The 21,294-nt window shown below is 47.6% G+C and overlaps 1 protein-coding gene across 3 annotated transcripts in view; it reads right to left on the bottom strand.

Moving 5' to 3' along the window:
* The window catches only part of GPD2 (glycerol-3-phosphate dehydrogenase 2), a 52,473-nt gene extending 31,604 nt beyond the window's left edge, over positions 1–20,869 (bottom strand). The window contains exons 1-4 of one of the 3 annotated variants that reach the window (XM_042827338.1): positions 20,791–20,869; positions 10,361–10,468; positions 4,533–4,704; positions 396–520 (exon numbers count right to left, since the gene is read on the bottom strand). In XM_042827338.1, the coding sequence (XP_042683272.1) occupies positions 396–520; positions 4,533–4,704; positions 10,361–10,462 (399 nt within the window). In that variant the 5' untranslated portion in view covers positions 10,463–10,468; positions 20,791–20,869. Of the gene's footprint in view, positions 1–395; positions 521–4,532; positions 4,705–10,360; positions 10,470–12,503; positions 12,697–20,712; positions 20,732–20,790 lie in introns of those variants that run through there. The other 2 variants (XM_042827341.1, XM_042827340.1) reach the window with 2 other exon arrangements.
* Between the last annotated feature and the right edge of the window lie 425 nt (positions 20,870–21,294).

Here is a 21,294-nt window from a genome sequence, read left to right as displayed (position 1 = left end):
CACATAATCATTTATCATATGTACACAATCACTTATTTATCATATTTTCCTTACCCATTTCAGAAGCATCAGGACAGCCCTCACTCCCCCAGATTCTGCAACCTGACAGCTAAGAAGCTCCTACTTTCAAGTCAGGGTTTCTGCCCTCCCTCCCCAACAATTCCACAGTCTAAAAGGTACAGCTGTTGGATTGCCTGTAAGTGAATTTGGCAAGAAAGGGCACCACCAATTTCCCTGTTAGGGAAAGCTCAACTGGAGAAGACATTTTCTGTGTTGCAATCCAAAGCCACTCGTGCAGTCAAGTATTAAAAAAAGAAATAAAGAACTCTGATGTAATTGGGATAGGGAAAGTGTCTACCAGCAATTTTTGCTTAACAACCTGCATAAACAATTACCTGCTCAAAATCCAACTTCATGATGGCCTTCTGAAGATATCTCACTCCACCATGGATCAATTTAGTACTCCTGCTGCTGGTCCCTGATGAGAAATCATCTCTTTCTAGAAGGGCTGTTTTTAGTCCTGTGTTACCAGAAAACCAAATTAACTTCTTAAATTACACAATTTGTATGTAATTCATTAAAGACACTTCTCTAGGGTAGAGACAATCACAAGAAAAATTACTCTGTACATGGATAAATTTGTATTCAAAGTGTAGTGCACTGTCTATATTGTAATGAAAAATTTTAGCCTTCTTCCTGAGGGAAAAGTCAAAACAGAACTTAAACAGAAGCACATTAAAACCTGGATATTTCACAATAGAAAGGCATTACAGTACATTATAGGGGCCACGCTCCCTCAAGCAAATTATAGTTTGTATTCATGGCAGGAACAGAATATTTTCATGAATCCCCTTAACTCTTTGCAGCAGAGAGCTCAAACTATCACACTAATTATTTCAACAGCACAGCAGCTAGACAGATAACTGGCAACCCTGCCTTCTCCCCAAAGTTTGCTCCAGAGGCTCCCAGTGCCAGAAGAGGGCCCACCTGCAATGGGTGCACACTCAAGGAAGAGCTCATGGGATTGATGCTTCCAAGTCATCCCTGTGACATCTTGTGAATGTGGGCACTGCCATTATTTGCTCTCCAGAAGGTTTCCCAACAAGACTGCTAACACCCAAACCAGCCAACCAAACCTTAAGGCTTAAGGTTTAATGCAAGTAAGGCTGAGCTCCAGCACAGCCTTACTTGTTTCAGAGACTGAATGAAACAGGGAAGGAGGGAGGAAGGTTTTCCTCCATGTAGAAGGCAGATACCTAAGTGCAGCACAAGGCTACATAAAAGTAACAGAGCAGCAGACGATACATCCATTCTGCAGGCTGAAAACCTGCAGGCCTTTCCAGTGAGACTACCAACAGCCACAGGGTTAAGAAGGAGCATGCAGAGCTCCAGAGCTTTCTGAATCCAAGTCTGAGCAGCCTTTTGGGATTAAGAATTCAGCATTTCACCTCTGCCTATCAGCCCATCCAAACCCAAGTGTACGTCAGCCTTAAAAGCAACAATCCAAAATTTCAATCCCCAGTGTTCAAAGATAAACCAGCTCCCACTGATTGTTACTGTGAAGCAAATGAACTACTTCTAATATTCGGGTTTCTCACTCATAACTGAAGAGTTTGTCCAAATATGAGCTTGCCATAAATTGATTCTACTAACAAAATTAAAAAGCCATTATCAATGTACAAATTACCAAATCCCAGCTTCCCTGGTTATGAGTGCCACTAACCAGACAGACCTTCTCCATCTCTGAAGATGTGCAAAAGCTGTTTCACTTCATTATTTTTCTCCTCTGCATTTTCATCCAGGAGAGCAAAGGAGAGCACGATACACACACACACACACACACACACACACACACACACACACTCTAAGGATACACATCCTTATATACATACACATGAAGTCTTGTAATTAAGACTTCATACAAAATATAGCAACTTCCCTAGGAACTGCAGGAAAGAAGAGTTGATCTGCAGCTTATAATGCACATACTGCAACACAGACATCCTTCTTTTACACCCTGTACAGGCAGAGGGCCCACGCACAGTGTTAGCTACCAGACAGCACAGAGCCTTGCAGACACTCAGACAGGTGTGAGGCTGCCAGCTGCTGTCTTTTCCTAGCACAAAGGAGGGATGAGCACGGGGCTCAGAAACATTCTCACTAATCCAGAACACAGAGTGCCTGAGGAAGAACGCTTTGCATTATAATGCATATTCTGACAAGCACTTGGAGAGGGGTTGCAGGCTTGCTGTGTCCCCAGCTGCACTGCAGGACAGGATGCAGCTCTGCGGGTGAGGGATGTGACAGCACTGCCAGCAGTGCTCCTGCACAGACACAGTGTGGGACAGCAGCATCGTTGTTAGAAGGCTGGACCATGGGAAATGCATGATTAACAGATGCTTCTCAATGATCCAGGGCAGGCACGAGGCTGGATTAGGCACACAGCTGCAAGCCAGACATCAATACTTGAGCATAAGGAAACCCAAGGAAGAAAAGCAGCGCAGGATAGCTTTGTGGCCATCTTTTGCTTACAGAACAGACATAAACACAGGGAGGTGGCAGTCAGTTACAGAACTTGCTATGGCAGATCCCTCCAACTGGAGGAATCTGAAAATCAGGCAGACAAGGAGAAAATGAAACTCGGTGGTCCAGCTTTGGGACCACCAGCGGCACAGTGACACGTGAGCCCAAGGAGCATCTGCACGAGCAGTCGGCCCTTGGGTCCTTCCCTCTCCATCTTTCAGGGCTCCTTTATGCCATTTTAACATCTGTTGGTCTCCCAAAACTTCTGTCCTTAAACTAATTATTACTGGTAACTTCCAAAGATCAGAGTAATTTATTTTTGTCAAATGTGACTGAAGATTAATGGATACAATCAGAAATAATTTGGCGAAAATATATCAAACTCATGAAAAGCAAAATTTGTTGTTAAGTGAAGCAAACATAATAAAAGAGCAAGTTCCATGAATGAACAGCAACAACACACAATTCATTAACCAAATGCCTAGGAATATTTCACACTTCAGAAATCCACTGATATAATCAGAATATCTAATAAAAGGAACTATTACCTACAATAATTTCTCTATGCTTTACAACTGTATTTTCTACCACAATATGGCAAAGGGAGAAATGAAAAGGTCCAAAGTTACTTTTAATGATAAATGAAAAAAAAACAGTAACTTGATTTGTGGTAGCTAATAATGAAGAACAATGAAGCAGGCCTTGCTGCTCAATCTGTTTCAAAACGATCACACCTTCTGGCCAGGTATTCTCCAGATTAAACTCCATGTAACATTCCTGGAGTCAGGTTTTACCTCTTCTGACATATATCTACATGTTAAGCAACCTTAAGAACTTTATGACTATTTCATATTTTGCATTTCAGTTCAAAAAAAAAAAAAAAAAAAAAAAAAAAACCACAAAAAAGGAAATAGCAAGGTCAAAAATACAGATACCAATGAAGGCCTGCTCTCTTTCATTGGCTGATTCCACTGAAAACAGCAACCGGAAGAACACATCCCACGGTTCTAATTCTTCTGGGTTTTTAAAATAAAAATACAGTACAGCATTTCAACTGAACAGAAGCTGATGCTCCAGCCTCTCTCTCAGAAACCTGTGCATTTTTACCTATGCATCTGGAGACTTATTTTCACCAAACTTGTAAAATTACCGATTCCCTCCAAGAGCCATTGAGTTTGAGTAGAAGCCAAAGTTATCATGCAGGGAGGACAACAGTAGGTGCTCATGCCCTGCATTCCCCCCAGAACCAGAGCTCTGCACAGGACAGACGAGCTGCCACACATCTGTCAGGCAGCAGCCCACAGCCATACAGACATCCTCAGCCCCTTGCAGAAGTCAGGTAGAAAGCATCACCCTGAACTTATTCTATCTCAAGCTTTCTGACAGAAGGTTAACAACTAGTTTTTCTACTTAGGTAGCTTCTTAAACCAGTTACACAGCTAATCTCACAAAAGAGGAGCCAGGAGAGCACAAACCTACTGTGTGCAGCTGCAGACTGAAGGCTGGGAGTAGGCTCCCCAGTACATTCAAACAGCCTTCCCTAACCCTGCAGTGCCACAGGCAGTACAGAGCATTAGCAGAGGTTGTAGATCTCACGTTACAGGAAACATGAGCTTGAGAGCCGTGTGCCTCATTGTGAATTCATGCTTGCTCCATTCAGAAATAACGTGTGTACTGCAACGTTGTGTAACTGCTGTCTTCTCTGTTGCAGGCATGCAAGTGTAACTGCAGGTAAACCCACTAAGCAAGAGAGGAGAAATCCATCCAAGAGCAGCCAGCAGAGGGTCAGAACTGATGTGAACTGCATGTAAGCATTTAGACAATGAAAACCATGCTGAAATAAAATATAACAAGATTTTTTTTTTTCTTCAGGTTCATTTCTGCTCCTGAGATCAGAAGGCAGTTTTATAACCAGGCATTCAGACGACAAATTCTTTACCTTCAAATGGCTTTTGAAAGCCAATCTGATTAATGATTATAAACCATGTAAGCCAAGAATGAAGTCTTACCTCTAGTAACTGCATCCAAGGCACAACCACTTCCTGTTGCTCCTCCACCTATGATAAGAACGTCAAACTCAGGTGTGTTTTTTAGTGTGGAAATCTGCTCTTCTCTTGTAGGAAAATCACTCTTTATGGGAACAGTCACTGCTTCTGCAGCTTGAACATTCACCAGGGTGCCCTACAATGATTAAAAGCACAACAAAGATCCGCATTTTATGTGTATCCAACAGCCACACACACTTAAATATGCATGCAACAAATCACAGCACTTCCTATTACCCAGAAGGTAAACTGAAACATTTCAAGTTGCTTTACCTTTATGTAATGATAATACTGTATTAAAGCATTATGGAGCAAATACTATTAAAAACATGCAAGATCAAAAAGCTATGCTGGCTGTCTCTTTGCTTGGAGCTCCAGCTTTGCTTTGCATTCCAGCTCTCTTCCTCCCAGGTTTTCCTCACTCACCATTGCCCCTCACTCTGCACACAGCTAGGCACTGAGTTCCTCTCACTATTTTGCCTGTTTTTTGCTTGTTTATTCTGAAGACCCAAAGGACCCATGTTTTCCAGCTGCACTTCCAGAAGATGCCTTTAAACCACTGCATTTTAAAAATATGCACTGCAGAGACTGGGACACCGGGGTCAGGGTAACTAACTGGAAGATGCAGAATGGACCAAAATAAACAGGAAATTAAGGCCACTCATTTTCAGACTATTTCCTGGAAGTTACACTTCCTGCACAAGCAGAAAACAAAAACCCAAGTGTTTGAGCCCTAAGTCCCCATCTCTGGGGGGTGTTCCAGAGCTGTGTGGACATGGCACTAAGGGACAGAGTCAGTGGGCATGCTGGGGGTGGGCTGAGCTTGGGCATCCTAGAGGCTTTCTCCAACCCTAACAATTCTATGAATGCCATGCATCTTCAGTCCAAGCAGCAGATTTAATTGATGTGAGACAGCCTGTGCCCAGGGCTCCTAGAAAGGACAGAAACTACATTCGAGTGACAAAGCCCACTACAACCCCCCAGCAGCATGCCCTGCCTTGCTGCTCTCCCCACTCCCAGCAGTCCCGCAGTGCCGTGAAGCTGCAGAGAGCTATCTGCATCTACAAGCCACCTTCAGTTTTAAGAACTCCAAGTGCTTCCCTGGCATTTGCAGAGGGAAGGGAATATACACCTGCCATAGCGAAACAGCTTGACTGACAAAAGGTAGCTCTGTCACTTGCAGCCATCTGTTCCTATCTGCAGCTGAAGAGGTTTCCAGCAGCTACCGGCCAAATGGTGCAGCTCCTCTTCAGCCAGCAATTCTGTGCTTCTGGGAGCTCTGTTAGCAGACCTGGGGAGCCTAAGGTAGAAGGGATTTTTGCAGGACCTCTGTAAATTATCAGTGAACTCAACTACGCACTGAAGCCTTGACTTGGCTTGAACTGTAAGTGAAATGTATTATCTCTCAGTGTTGCGATAAACGTATCACTGCAACTGACAATGTAATCTAGTAACCTCTAGGCCTGCCTAAAGAAAGAGCACATTCAAAACGCACAACTAATGACCAAGTTCATCTCAAGCATGGATCACATAGACTGAAACACAAAGGCCTTCCATACTGGCTAACTGCAACAGTGCAGCACAGGAAGGTAACAGCCAACGCTACCACTGCCCTCTGTGGCACTACAGACTATTTCCTAAGTGCTTACTTTAACTTCAGGAAAAGGAATACAATAAAAAGTCAGAGTTCGTGAAGCACTGACACCATTTAGTTTCTTTAAAATGCATTATCTACAACAAATACAGTAAAAGAGAGCTCCAAGCAAACAGTCCCTGGCACAGCAAAAGCTCAGAGATCAGCACAAGAGTAACTGAAAGTAAGCACAGTGATTAGCAGCCTAGGAATTGATATAGATATGATTCATCTTGCTGTCAATTAAATGTGAGACTGAAGAAAAGCTGCATACAGGGATTCCATCTGCAATAATGTGATTAGTTTGGCAGTGAACAAGTGTGTTTACTGAAATAAGCAATTGCTGTTTATATCTACAATTTCTCAGGCAAGAGTTCCTTGAATGGTTTTGATTACGCTCTTAGTGAGAAGAAATGTAGTTTGGCAGTCTGAATTCAATCATCAAGTTATAAAGTGATCTAGTAATCCATAAGCAAGCATTCTTGTTAATTTGGCTAATGTAAATCTCCAGGTAGGTTCACGGAGGCAAATTCATCATCCCTATTCATTAAAAAAGAAAATGAAAGTAATTAAAAAGCCCAAAGCAAGCTCCGATGCATTATCACGTTATCGCTGTCTGCACTGGACTCCCTGCAATGAGCAATTCCTGCTGCCCCACAGCGCTCACCAGAACAGGGCTGCACTCAGGCACCCAGCACAGCCCCACAGCAAAGCAGCGCTTTTGCCTCAGCGGCTACAGAAAGTAGCAGTGGCTCAGGGTCAAACCCAGAAAACCAAACAATACCCCATCGTATCTGCTGCTAGCCCACCGGGCTCAATAAACAGGCACACAAAGCAAGAACTCGGCAACTGTCACCAGCTACAAAGTGAGAGAAATCACCATTTCCATTCCTCTGGCACCATTAGCATTAGAGGTGCTTGCAGCAGAGGCACCAAGGCAGGCTGCAGCACTGGGGCCATTTCTATCGTTCAGTTGTCTGAATACACGAGGCCAGAACTCCCACACAGGCAGGCTGTGTATTTTAAGCCCTGTGTAGGCACCCAGCTTCATCTCAGACAGGATTTTCATTTCCAGGAGCTCATGATTCAGTAGTGAACGTAGCGCTTCCAAGCTGGAGAACTATCTGCATTGTTCAAGATGAATTTAATTTACAGAGGTGGCACAGAAGGGAACTAAGCCTTCACATTAATCCAGCAAACATCCCAGCGATTGGGTTACCATCCGAAACACAGAAGAGCAGTACTCATCTATCAGCTTCTGAGTTAAATTCAGCAACTCTGTCATGTCAACACATGTTCCCATGCTCAGCTCAAAAAACAACACACAATCAGAGAACTGACTCAACCTCTGGCATGCCTGCATATGCCATACACAATCAGGGAACATATAACTCTATTGCCTCAGTTGCTGTTGCAGAAACAGTCTCCCAGGCATCAGCATTTGTATCTGTGTGTTACAGGAAGAGAAGTTGGGATAAACAACCTGACATTGGGACAGATCAGAATGCACCGTGTTTTATTTCCAGGGTGTGAACACCTTCCAGCTCTTACACCCATGCAAGGCTAATGGCACTTAACCAGGCCATTCTCATCCAGGCTTTCACCCTTAAGCCTAGCAAGAACAACTTCAGTTCCCACACCAGAAAATACCAACACTCATCGCTTTCAGCAGACCAGCCACGCACTAATATGCCCAACTAACAGATCCAAGGATCTCCCACCCCTTCTCCAGAGCCAGCAGCTCACCACCCCTTAGCTTTCCCTTGGGGCAACCTGGGACAGCTGAGTTGCACAGGAGCATCCAGCATCAGCTGAGCAAACACAGAACAAAGACAGATAAGTCAACCGCACTGTGCTCAGCGTTACCGACCAAGGGAGGTCTGCATTCAGTACCTGAGGGCTCTAATCCCAGGATGCTAAGCACAGCACAGACACCCAGAGCCACTTACAAACCAAGCATGCTGCTTTACTTGCATTTTATTTGTCTTATTATGTGATGGATTCTGATCTTGAAATAACAAACAGACTTCTTACATGCAGCCAATTAGTGCACATCTTGGGGCAATATCCTTCCCTGGCACAGGAAGACAAGATCTTTGCCCTAGCAGACATTTGATTGGCAGGCATTATTAAAAAGAGGACACTTGGGCTGGGGGACATGCCCACAGCTTAGATATGTCAACACTACAAATGGACTGTCCTCCTGCGTGTCAATCCCTGCAGTCACGTTCCACCTGCTGCCCTACATTAGGTGGTTAAGGCAGAAGCTTTAAGGGACATCACGTGGGAAATGTGCAAGTTAGTACAGCATGAAAACAACACGCTGTTCACTTGACAGATCCATTTGCTTACACATATGCTAGAAATTTTTCAGATCCTTTGTAGACAGACACCACACAATAGGTCCAGACATCAAGGGACAAGTGGATGTTCTCATTTTGACACCACTTTCTTTAAAGTGTGTTGTTTTTTTTTTTTAATTTGCCTTTGGAAATTTGGAACGACCATCCAATAATGGCAGAAGACTGGAAATTGTTGAGTTTTGAAATATTGCATATATGACAAATTATCTACCCGGATCAGTTGTGCCTTCCAACTCCTTCTTTTATTTAGCAGTCCTAAGATTTGAAGCTGCAGTTTCCAACAGTAATGAAGCCAGATTGTAATATCCTATGATAACGGCTCCAGAGAGAGTTAGATTAGCAGCTAGGCTCAAAACAGGCAGTCCAATGGGAAGCTCACTTAAAATGCTAGGCTTTATTTTTTGCAACAGTATCTGAAGCTATAAGGATCCTGGCTTATCCACTTTCCTGCTAGGCTCCCTGGGAATGACTCATCTCATTGGCTTTACCAACATCTCAGCTCTACTCCTCTTCACAGGGAAACAGCCAGAAGATTCAGACTGTCATTTACTCACACCCATTCTGCACACCTTCATGAAGTTAAGATCTACCTGTATCCCTGGGTTTCAGCTCTCGTGGTTTGAATGGGAACCCACAGTAACTACGTAGCTAAGCAGCTCGTGGTAACTTGCTGTTGGTAAGGAGCTGGCCAATTGCATTTCTAAGGTGAGAAGCAGAAAGCACCCTGAAAAATGAGCACCCGCTCACCTAGCTGCTGAAAGGCAGGATGAGGTGCCCCTCTTAAGCCTTAAGCTCTTTCCAAACCAGATGGAAGTAAATCAGGCCAGAGCTCTGACTGCACCTACGTGCAACACTATGGAACACCAATTGCAGTGCTGGCCAGGAGTGAGGTAGCAGCCTCACTGCCTACACCTAACAGATGAGAAGATGTGTTCTTTACACGCATAGCATACAAATACACAAACTTCTGAAGCACAACACAACTGCACTGAAATAAGAGGTATGTGCCTAAAACCAGTAGCTGCTGATCAGCACCAGCTCTGCCTAAAAGCAGTCCACAACTCCTGTTCCTTCTGCTGATGTTTCTCCTAGGTTTTTGCATTAAGAAGTGGGAAACGAAAACAACAAAACATGGCTGCTCCAATTCACCTGGAAGAAGCTCCTACAACAGTGACACAGTCTAGAACCAGGAGCTACTAATCTCTTCCTGCTACTACTATCTTTCTTTATCAGTGTATTTTCACCATCTTCCTTCACTGCTCTGGGAATCCCATCAGTGTGCCTTTATTACCCAAAATACAGCCTTAAACCATGTCCTGAGCATATCTTTGTCTAGGTTGTGCCCACCCAGTGAGACGCCAGGGCTACCAGAAGCAGAAGACATCCCACAGATCCCACCTTAAAACAATTATCAGTTTTCTGAACTGCCCCAAAGTTGCCACAATCACTGCATAAAGCTGAGATTCTCAGGTAAATCTAGAGTTTCTACGTACTTCAAGCAACCTGCACTTCAGCTGGTACTTCCCACTTCTCCTGCAACTAAATGACATCCCTTAGTGGTATCCAAAGGACATTTTTTAAACAAGAAAAACGATTTACATGAATCATATTTTGCCACTGGTTAAAGACCTGCAATGGTGAAGCATCATTGAATGCCATCCTCCAGATAGCACACAGCAAATCAAGCTGAGAGCTCTTGGCACCCCTTCCCAAACAAAGCTATTCGTACAAGCCTAACATACGCTTAAACAGATTTTAAGCTTCATATTTTATCAGAAGTCATAATTAATACTTACGTGTTTGTTTCTATACTGAGAAAATTGAGAGAGGCCAAAAACTGTTGCTATGGCACCTCCTCCAATGAGAACAGTTCCTTTCACTGCCTTCTGAAATGCCATTTTTTACTGTAAGAAAAGAAGATAAAAATTAATAGGCAGTTATACCATGTCAGAACGTAGGCAACACAGAGTAGACCATTTGTAGAAGACGAAGATGATGTTGTGACAAGTTGGAACTTAAGAGTAGCAATAGATTAATTAACGATTTTCATCGCAATAGCAGTGACTTCTAAACAAATGTAGACAGAGGCAAGCCAGAATGCTCTGGTATTTGCAACTCAAGCAGAATGACAAAAGAGTATTTAAGCACACGGGGAGATGTGTGGGTACACACATACGTGGTGCTGTACGTACCTGCATACATGACAAGTACCCACAATACTGTGGCAATAGCAGAGTAAGAACACTGCCATCAGCCAGATTTGCAGCAGAACAGCTGATCTGCTTGCAAGATCACCTTCAGCTCCCCTCCATCCCCTCAAAACCATTTTTACTACCAATTATCCCAACAGCACTCCATCCCACGTCTCCACCAGGCGTTACAGCCCTGCTCCCACAGCTCCCCAGCACAGCTCATCCTACCCAGGCACAGCACAGAGGCGATGAGCTGCCAGCCAGGAATGGCTCCTCCAGCTCCGAGCGGCAGCGGAGGCACGGGACAAGACCGAGTGGTTTAAAACAAGCACAGAACTCTATAATCTAGCTTCAGAGGTATTAAAGCCAGGCCTATGTAGGTCAGGAACACTCTTAAAAGGCCCAGTGTTTGGGGCTGAATGAAAAATTTGCATGGAACTGACCTGAATCTTAAGCAGGCGCAACCCAACCCATCCTGCCAGGACCAAAGCAGCTCGCATCCCATAGAAACATGTGTCAAGTTAGAACAGCTCAGACAAAGCTGAGTCCTGAGGTGACAAGGGCAGCTTTGTGCCCCAGCTCCGCACAGCAGCCCCAGCACAAAAGACAGCACTGCTGCAACACGGCACAGGCAGCACACACAGCCCTGAGAGCCCCTGTGCATCTGCAGCATGGCAAGGGAGGCTCTGGGCATCATTCCACCCTTCAGCTGGCATTACAAGTGGCACCAAAGATCTTTAAAAAACAAAACAAGTAAGAAAACTTGCTTTAAGAATTGATACCATCTTTGCTTCTGTTCACTGTGCTTGCAGCATCCTGGGGGGAGAAAGCACACCAAATTACTGCAGGCTTTAGGAATGATGTATGTACTGATGCACTGATTGTTGTGCAGGAAGAGGACTTGCACCTTCCCCAGCGTTTTTGGGAAGAGCAGCACACACTCTGCAGGGTTCTCATCACAAAGACAACCTTTATTGGACCATAAGTGGAGTACCAAGTTTTCCACCGACTTTATACTTCAATCTCAAAAAAGACCAACTTCACCTTTCCTCTATATTGTGACTGGGAGGAGGGCCCCAAATCCCCCCCCCCCCACCCGAATTAACAGAACTACAAAGAACACACGCAGGCCGTGAGCATCAGGCCACACACCTGTGGCTGCACAAAGCACGTGGCAATGGCAAACACACTGAGCACTCTGTGTACTGTGCATTGTCACCATACGGCCTCTGCAAGTCATTAGAATAATAACTTAACTTCCAACTGCAAACTGGAGGCGGCCTTCAAGGAGTTCCACACACCTTATGCAGCAGCACAGAGTCACTTCAAATAGGGCTGCAAGACCCTGCCTCACAAACGCCTGCTCTGGGAACACAATATGCTTTAGAATCCAAGCAAGTTTCAAAAGAACAAATTAGCATCTTCCAACAAGCCAACTTGCATGACAGAAAAAACACTGGCTTTCAAGAAAACAAATGGAAGTATGTCCTAGCACTTGTTTCTCCTTAAATCACCACATTTAGCTGTGAAGCCTGGGTACAAGCTATCAGAACCAAAGCCCCACATCTTTGCTCAGCAGGGCCAAAGCAGAAAGCTGGAGGTGCAGGGGCTGACCGCCATCCCAGCTCCCCAGAGACCTGCACTACTTCATGTAGTTATACAAATTCCTGACAATTACAGCAATTTTTTTCTCAAAGCAAGGGAATTGTGATACCAAAACTGTGTGTCCTGCTGGATCATACTAAGCAAGTTTTTTTCATTAGCCTGGAGCCACAAAGACGGTGAAGGGATTGGAGCATCTCCCTTACAAGGAAAGGCTGAGGGAGCTGGGTCTGTTTAGCTTGAAGGAGACTGAGGGGTGACTTCATTCATGTTTATGAATATGTGAAGGGTGAGTGTGATGAGGATGGAGCCAGGCTCTTCTCAGCGACATCCAATGACGGGGCAGTGGGTGCTAGCTGCAACATAGAAGGTTCCAAGTAAATACCAGAAAAAGCTTCTCCATGATGAAGGTAACAGAACACTGGAACGGGCTGCATAGAGGTGGTGGGGTCTCCTTCTGTGGAGACATTCAAAACCCACCCGTGTGCCCTGACCCGGGTGTTCCTGTGCTGGCAGGGGGATTGCACTGCATGGTCTTTCGAGGTCCCTTCTAACACACACTCTGTTATTCCTGAAGAAATCCAGCTTTTTAAAAAGGAAGGAATCACATCACATCTTGTAACCATGTGTGACATGACATGACATGACCATGACATGTTTAGTTGTGTTAAAGAACTCCTGCTGCACCAACCAAAACTAAATTTTCTCCGCCCGTGAACCAAACCAGAAGTATCACTGCATAAATGAAGAAGCACAAAAATCTGTGTGCTACATTTCCAAGCTGTTTGCACAAATTTATGAATATAATAAAAGAAAGACTCGACACTCAGTGAGTTACATAAATAACTACGTGGTATTTTTTTTCAGTAGCTTGAAGTACTATTTTCTTCTGACTACATTTTGCTGTTAAAATCCTCAAGCTACATACTCACATAAAGAATAAAAGCCTTCTAGGACACAGCTGGGAAATAAGATACTTGCAAACATTACATCTATTGTTCATATTCAGAGACATACCTCACCTGCTTCCCTTTCCAGAACCAGTGGGCACTGACCCAAAGTCTCCCATTCGCAGCTCCATTGGTTCAGGAGCTCCCAGTGCCACAGCTCCCAGGTCTCCCAGATGGGGGAACTGGTCTGAGCAGCCCCAGCCACCATAAGCAGCCCCCCACAACAGCTGCCACAACCCAGACAGCATCAAAGCAACTCTGTCACCAGCACTAACAGAGCACAACACAACCCTTCATATGCACGAGCAGCTTCTGGAGACCAACCATTCTTTAACAGATTATCAGAATCACACAAAAGCTCGACTCAAAATCGGCTTCTTGGATGAGGCATGCAAAATCTTCAGAACGGTGTCTTTTAAACCACTGTTTTTAAGCACACTAACCTTTCCCACCTTCTCCACTGAAGCTTTACACCCTACAGGAGCAAGGCCTCCAGCAGGGCGCAAAGGCGCTGACACCAGACCCCATTTCACCCTAACCACAGTGACGTTCCATGTGCCACATCACAGCTCTGCTGCAGTGTGACAGGAATGGTGTGGCACCTCGGTGCCCTTCCTACGGCCAACTTCCAGCCCCTGCAGCTGGCTGTCCCCTTGGGAGGGGAGAACAGCTCTTGGAAACAGTGACAGACACCATTTGTGTGGACAGCTGTCACATTTTGGGGTGCATTGCACCGAGCGTGACCAGCAGGGCAGGGAGGTGCTCCTCACCTCTGCTCTGCCCTGGGGCAGGGGCACAGTTGGAGCATTGCAACTGTACAGGACTGGTTGGGCTGGGGAGCTCCAAAGGCCCCTTCCAGCCCCAGCACCGCAGCTTCCTCCAGCCCACACAGAAGCTTCTCACCCACACAGCCCTGCTCTGGGCAGGAGGATGGTAGCAGCACGGCCCAAACATGGCCTGGGCAGCCCTGTGACTCGGTGCCAGCACGGGCAGAGAAATGCCAGGCTCGCTAAGCATCCACCTGTGGAGGTGTTCCCCGTGTCCCAGAGGAGCTTCAAGGGCTACTGCAAGCATCAAACAGGATGAACCAGAGAGCAGAGAGGAAACAGGAAAGAATGCAGGCCATGTAATTATGGCAAAGATTGTATGTGGAGTGCCACAGATACAGACAAGAACCTAAACTCGAAAGCCCTCATCTATTCCAAGCAGATAATAAAACTTGACTCTCTTCCAAGCTGCGATCAACAACTTGTGATGGAATCTCAGAATTTTATATTAAGACATATCGTAAAGCATGCAGCACACGAAGCAGCACAGTCTGAAATAAGTCATCCTTCCAGAACACAAATATTCTGAGCGGCCTTTAAAAATGGCTCCAACAGCACACACTGTGTTAATGCTATAAGTGCAGTCCAATGCTGTACATCTCCAGGTTGAGCAAGCCTTACCCCTCGTTTCAAGGCATATTTTGATGTGCAGCACCTGTGGGTCCATGTCCTCAGCTACAGGGCTGGGGCAGCCCTTGGTGGGCCACAGATCAAGCTGCTGGATGAGGGGGATCAGGGAGCCCTCCGCTGCCACAGGGCACAGCACGAGCAGCAGGCACCACGTGCAGCGTGATCTGCCCAGATGTGGTAAGCAAACCACAGGGGACACTGCCCAGCAAAGCAGCAGAGCACAGTGCACAGGGATACACAGCAGTATCAGCTCCAGTTTGTAGCTATCTTAAGCCTGCCTATCAGAAGTGTGCTACAAACTGCAGAAGGTAGTACAAAGGAGAAGAAAGAGCCAGCCTACAGGAAATGGGAACCACACAAGAGGTTTTATCAGGACAAACTCATGCTTTCGGTTTCCAAGCACTCACTACAAACTGCCTTCAGAGCAGGAATTGCTCCCTCCTGCACTGAATTCCTACCCAGCAACTCAGTGCACACCCTGGGTGGTAGAGAGGAGCGTAGTTTCCCAGCCAGCAGTTCACCATGGGAAGCACACAGCCCAGAGCTGCAGGACCCTCAGCCCAGCCCAGCTCTGCTCCCCAGTAACACTGCCAAAGACAGGGCTCTCCCGCTTTGCTCCAGCCCCATGCTTAAAATCCAAAAAGCAGACAGAGAACAACTTACTCCTGTTTCTAGATAAACTATTTCAACAACCCGTCCTTGAGAGAAGCTTCCGAGCAGGGCATCCCACACGACAGGTCTCTGCCTCCCCACCACTGGCAGCAGACTGCTGTGATGCCCACGAGGAGCACAGCCCGCAGCGCCCGGCCAGGCACTGAGCAGGCAGCCTGCTGTTGGCTGGGATCTCGGTTGGGGCTGTGTCACTCTGCAGCCTGCCAGCACGCATACCTGTGGGGCTCCCAGCACTCCCCGGTTAGCCTCGCTTCTGGGCTCGGGTCCCTTCTAATTACCAAGGTATGGGGCTAGAGCTGCAGAGAGCACAGGGAAAGGAATGGGGGAGGAGGGAGCGAAGGAAGATTCAGACGCAGTACCGCAAGCTGGAGATCAGAGGAAGATGACTACTTTAGCAAAAATGCAGAGACAGATGGATACAAACTGTAAAGCTTTGCAATAAGTGTGACGCCCTGTATGCTGCCATCAGACATGGTGTATGAGACGCAAAACCTGTTAAATTAAGAGAAGAAATCCAATCTGTTATGTTGTATATCTGAGCGCTTTATGAGGCCATTACCATGGAATCTGGGTGCTTCGCATTCCATTTTAAATGAACACATCTAATAAAGTGAGTCATTCAATGGAAGACTCAAAAATAGAAAACTTATAATCACCCCCACTAGGGTTTGCATAACCTGCCATTCGCACGGTAGCATTGTATAACCCAGTGCTTTCCAGTTGTTCCAAAGCTCCTCAGGTGAACACTGGGTGATGCAAACTCCAAACCAAAGATCCCTGCAGGCTGAGCTGGGCACTCTGCGCTACCTCTGCTTCTCCAACCACTGCTACCCCTGTAATGAAGCTTTTGATCCTTCTGGCTGGGCCACTTGAAAGGTAGCTGCAGTGCTGGTGCCCAGGACCGCAATGAGCCAGGCTGTAATCAGGATTCTTACTGCAGGCAGTGCTACTCAAGAGCAGATACTGACAGCTTGCAGAATGCATCCATATAGGAAATGCTCAAAGAACATGGGAAAAAAAAAAAAAAAAAAGGATGTAATGGGATCACATTAACACCCCACACACAACACAATCATCTACCATGTCCCATGTAGCTGTTCTTGTTTGCTTCTTAAGTGACTAAAGCAGTTAACACTTTACACAGTATGTCAGACCATGCTAACTAAAGTAAGCATCTTAGAAGGCAGTAATTAAAGCTTCAATCAGCCAGCGCTGGAGATGCTTGCCCTGCAGCACTCCCACAAGCACCAAGCACCTCTGTGCTCAGCCTGTACAGCTCCCATCTCCTGGGCTGCCCTCTGCTCTGCCCAGCAGCGAGACACAAAGCGGCACGCTGAGAGGCAACCAAAGCTGGTTATCTCACAATCTGGGCTCTGACACACGCCCTCATGACTTCTGAATCTCATTCCTGCAAGCCACAGCTGTAAGTGAAGCCACACAGCAAGACAAGCTTCCAGCAGATGCACAACTTGGCTGTCACCAAAACGCTGCTGAAGATGACACTCTGGATCCTCTCCTAAAGCCTCTGATGGTTACTTCAGGTTCTTAAATACAAGTTACAGCACTTTAATTAAACTAATTATCCCAGAACAACCTCACCAAGCAAGCACAGAAACACAGCCTATAATATCTAAACAGCTGGCAGGGTTAGAGTCCCTTGAAGCCATAGACCGCACTACAAATTTTAAGTTCCTACACCCTAAATTTAAAGCTCCCAAATCCCACAGGCCAACTTCCACTAATTAGTGGAAGCAAAGCAGCAGTTTGCCATATGGGGAAAATGCTGCCCACGCGGTGAGCGGGCCTGAAAGGAGCTGCATGGCATGTCACAAAAAACCACGGCAAAACAAAGAACAGCCCTCCTATCCTCGTCCTTCTCTTGCTCCCCACTGCTTCCAACTTCCTTGCTGTTTGTGCTTAGGTGACCAAGACCTTCCCACCAGGGTTAGGTGGCAGCCCAACTGCTTTAACCCTACAAGGGTTTAACATGGACTTCTCTCTCTCTCCTATTTGTATTTTTCAACTTGACAACTTCCTTTCCCATGTCACACACTACCATCACTCTCCAAAAACAAAACCAAAAACCTCACAAACTCAAAATAAAATGAAAACGTACCAACAAACAACTTGTCTTACAGATAAGGCAAGGAGGAGCTAGACAAAGTTACTGTATAGGTGTTACCCTTTTCTGGCATTCCTCATTCACTTTGTATTTAACGCAGATACCTGACAGGAGCCCACCAGTTCAGCTTCATCCTAATACTTCTACCTACAGCTCCTTCCTTCACTCCTCCCACTCCAAGGCAAATAGTAAAGGAGAAAAGTAAAACTCTGTGTGTTACATATTACAGGACTGGGCATATACAGACAGGTACCCACTCAAAGGAAGACAAACACATACAAACTAGGTTAATCATGGAGGCGTGTCAAGGAAGCAGCCTGCTTTTACACCCAGAGTTGAACTCAGCTCCCAGCCAACAGCAGGGGCACGCAGTCAGTATCACTTTGAAAGAAGAACTAACACTTGGTTTGAGAAACACTTTGCGAAGCAAATGAGTCCCTCTCCAAGGCTCGGTACCCAGCCAGCAGAGGAACGCCAACCCAATCTCCATTAGCACTTTACATTTATAACTCTGGGCGAGTTCATCTGGCATTTGGAATCCTCTGAGGCAGTTACACGTTCGCTTGGGAACTTGGATCAAATGCGGTTATTTGGAGGTAGAAAATGCTTCTCCCCCTGCACCACTAAAAAAAGAAAATAAAAATCAATGCTATGATAACGTAGAAGAGTTCTGATAGCAAACTGTTTGCTCATGATGTAATACAGGAAGTTTTCTGAAGCAGTGCTTTTTGGAAGCAGCAGAATATACCTGCTTTGGCAAGAGCCGCAGCATTGCTGTGGTGCAGCCCTACAGCAGGTGCTGCTGAGAACAGCCTCCACAGTGCATCCACAGGGCACCTGCTTTCAGGAAGCCCCAGTCCTGCCCCACAAATACCCACAAAGCAGCTGAGGTACATGAGGTCTTCCTCATTTAAAGGAAGACCTTCCCACTTCTGTCTGATCTGCTTCAGACCTCCACCCCTAGGCCCCAGCACTCACCTACCAACCGCTCAGCCTTTCCCACTCCTCCAGGAGCACACAGGGCAGGCAACCAGCATGCTTGCAGCAGGTCACTGGCACAGGCACCTCCTTCTGAAATCTGCACCAACAGACTCCCACCAGCTGCAGTGGCACGCTCACACAATGGAGCTACTCCCTGGAAAAACAGGCTTGGACTGCAAACAGAAAGCCAAGCCCTACATAGCTGACATCTACAACTGCATTATCAATCCCCTAGTTTAAACGAAGAGCACCAAAGGCCCATAAGCTTTAGAAAAGATACATTAATTTTTGAAATCCTATTTGGCAGCATGTAAACTCACCAAAACGAAGCACCTGATAGATGCAAGCTGCTGCTCAACAGGGTTGCCTGCAAATGGAAGCCCTCATTATGAAAGAAGTAAGATATGTACACAGGGAAATAAATAATTGCAAGTTGGACATTGGGGGGAAGGGGGGGGAAAGTATATTTCTCTTATGTATTTGCTAAAGCATGAACAGCACTGTGAACAGTAAGCACACAGCAGAACCTGTATGAGCTTTCACTTGGAAAGCTGTGCACTGAAGGCCTTTGAACCCATCCAGTTTTCTATGCTTTTATTAGCAAGAGATTACCAGGCAGTAATGGATCTCTAGATTTAACAGTTCATTAAGCAGAAGGGCACAGCCTAGGACACTGCTGTCACTGTGCTCCTGTGTGTACATATATGCACACAGAACTAAGTAAAACAAAACACTCATCCACAGATTGTTACACGCAAAGTAACACCATGAAGTAGTCGTAACGTCTGCATAATTTTTCATGTTCACATCCTCACTGAAAGCTTTCACCTGGTGCTACAGTGAATGTGCATGCTAAGTGTCTAACATTAGTAACACTGCACTTGTTGCTATTATAGAGGAACCTATACCACATTACACCTTAACTATCAACAGTCAGATCTCCAAATACCACTGAGTCATTACTACTCATCACACATTGCTCCCATTGCTGCACGCTGCTGAGGAACTGCATCTACACCAAATGAGAAAAGGGAAAGGCGTGATTAAATTCAGTTAAAAATACATCGTGCTGCCAACAGCTGCCTCCTGAGCCCGCTCCTCATCCATGGCTGGGATTATCTTACAGAGGGACCCGGGTGTCTTCAGGCTGGTGGTGTAACAAGCCTTGCTTAAGCGTTGCGCTCGGGTAACTCTAGCTGGCAACATGCAATAGCAAGAGCAGTTCAGAGAAATTGCAGTGGAGAGTGAAAATAAGACACAAAAAGCACAGCCATTAACCTGAACGCCATTAGAAGATAAACACAAGAGCCTGCAGTGGTGACAGCCCCAGGCACAGCTCTCCAAGCCCCTCGGTCCCTCCCTCCCTCCGCAGCCTTCCTGCACTTGTAGCTAGACGCAAGGCTGGGCCGCGTTCCTGTGCCACTCCTCCCATCAATGCAACGCTGTCCCTTGAGAGCTCGTGGCAGCGCGGCCAGCAGAGCCGCAGCCACCCAACACGCACAGAGGGCCTGCTCTGCTCGTGGCACAGCACGCAGCCGGCAGGTCCGGCTGTTTTCTCAAAGCGTCCACGTGCAACCCCTACCCTTCTGCAGCCGTGGGCTTACAAACATTTGACCGATTAAAGAGATAAGGAGCCGAAGAACCTCAGGAGTTCCTTATTACACCCATACACTCTCACCCAGGAGCAATGCCAAGTGTTGAACACAAGCCACAAGTGCTCCAGCCCTACCGTGCACAGCTCAGCATCCCACCCCACCCCCGCGCTCACATCCCGCCGCATCCCAGCCGCAGCACGGCCCGTTCCGCAGTGAGGATGGAGCAGCTGCGGGCCACCTGCGGGACGCGCACAGCGGGACGCGGCGGGCCGGCTGCGGCTCCTCAGGGCACGGAGCTGCCGTTCACGGAGCCGCCGTGGGCTCCTCCGCGCAGCAGCCGCACGCCGCTTCTCCCTGATTCGCACCGGCTCCCCGCCGCTCCGCCGCTTACATAAAAGAGCCGAGGAGGGGCCGCGGCTCCCGGCAGCTCCGCGCGATGGAGCAGAGCACACGAGATGCTCCGGCCCGCCGAACGGCCGCTGCGGCTGGGCTGGGCTGGGCTGTGCCGTGCCGGGGCAGCCCCTCGCCTCGCCTACCTCACCCCGCCCGTCCCTCCCCGAGCCCCGCCGCCCGTTACCGGCACATCAGGGCCTGGCGGCGCGCAGTGGCCGTGCCGGTAGAAGGGCTCGTTAGGCCCCGCTCTCCCGGCCCTTACCCCGTGCCGCCGGCGCTGCCGCTCGCGGAGGCGGATGCCGAGGAGAAGCGGCGCGGTTACGGAGCGGCCCGGCGGCCTCCCCGCCCCGGGCTATATTTGGGCGCGCCCCGGGGCCGGGCCGCGGCTGCCCGCGTGGCGCCGCTCCAGCACGGCGCGGCCCGGCCCCTCCTCGGCCCTCCCCCGGCCCGGCCCGCAGCCGTCCCACAGCCGTCGTCCCGGCCCGCCCCGCCGCCCGGCGCTGCCCCGCGCTTCGGAAAGGCCGCGGCACGCCGCGCGGCCTCGGTTAGGGCGGACCGGGAACCGCCGGGACGGCCCCATAGACAGCTGCTGGGGGCCGGAGCACCTCCCGATGGGGACGGGCCGAGGGCCCCGGGGCTGTGTGGCCGAAGGAGAGAAGGCTGAGGGGTCTGAGCGGCGCTGACCCGCAGCTGAAGGGCCGGGATGGGGCCAAACACACGTGGGTGCTGTGAGCTGCTGCGGGTCGGGATGGCGAGGATCCAGGGG

This window comes from Centrocercus urophasianus, unplaced genomic scaffold, assembly GCF_019232065.1.
Source record: "Centrocercus urophasianus isolate 14NV4802_14NV808 unplaced genomic scaffold, USGS_Curo_1.0 seq_28, whole genome shotgun sequence".
In the NCBI taxonomy this organism is placed as follows: domain Eukaryota; kingdom Metazoa; phylum Chordata; class Aves; order Galliformes; family Phasianidae; genus Centrocercus; species Centrocercus urophasianus.
This window is presented reverse-complemented; position numbering and strand designations above follow the sequence as displayed.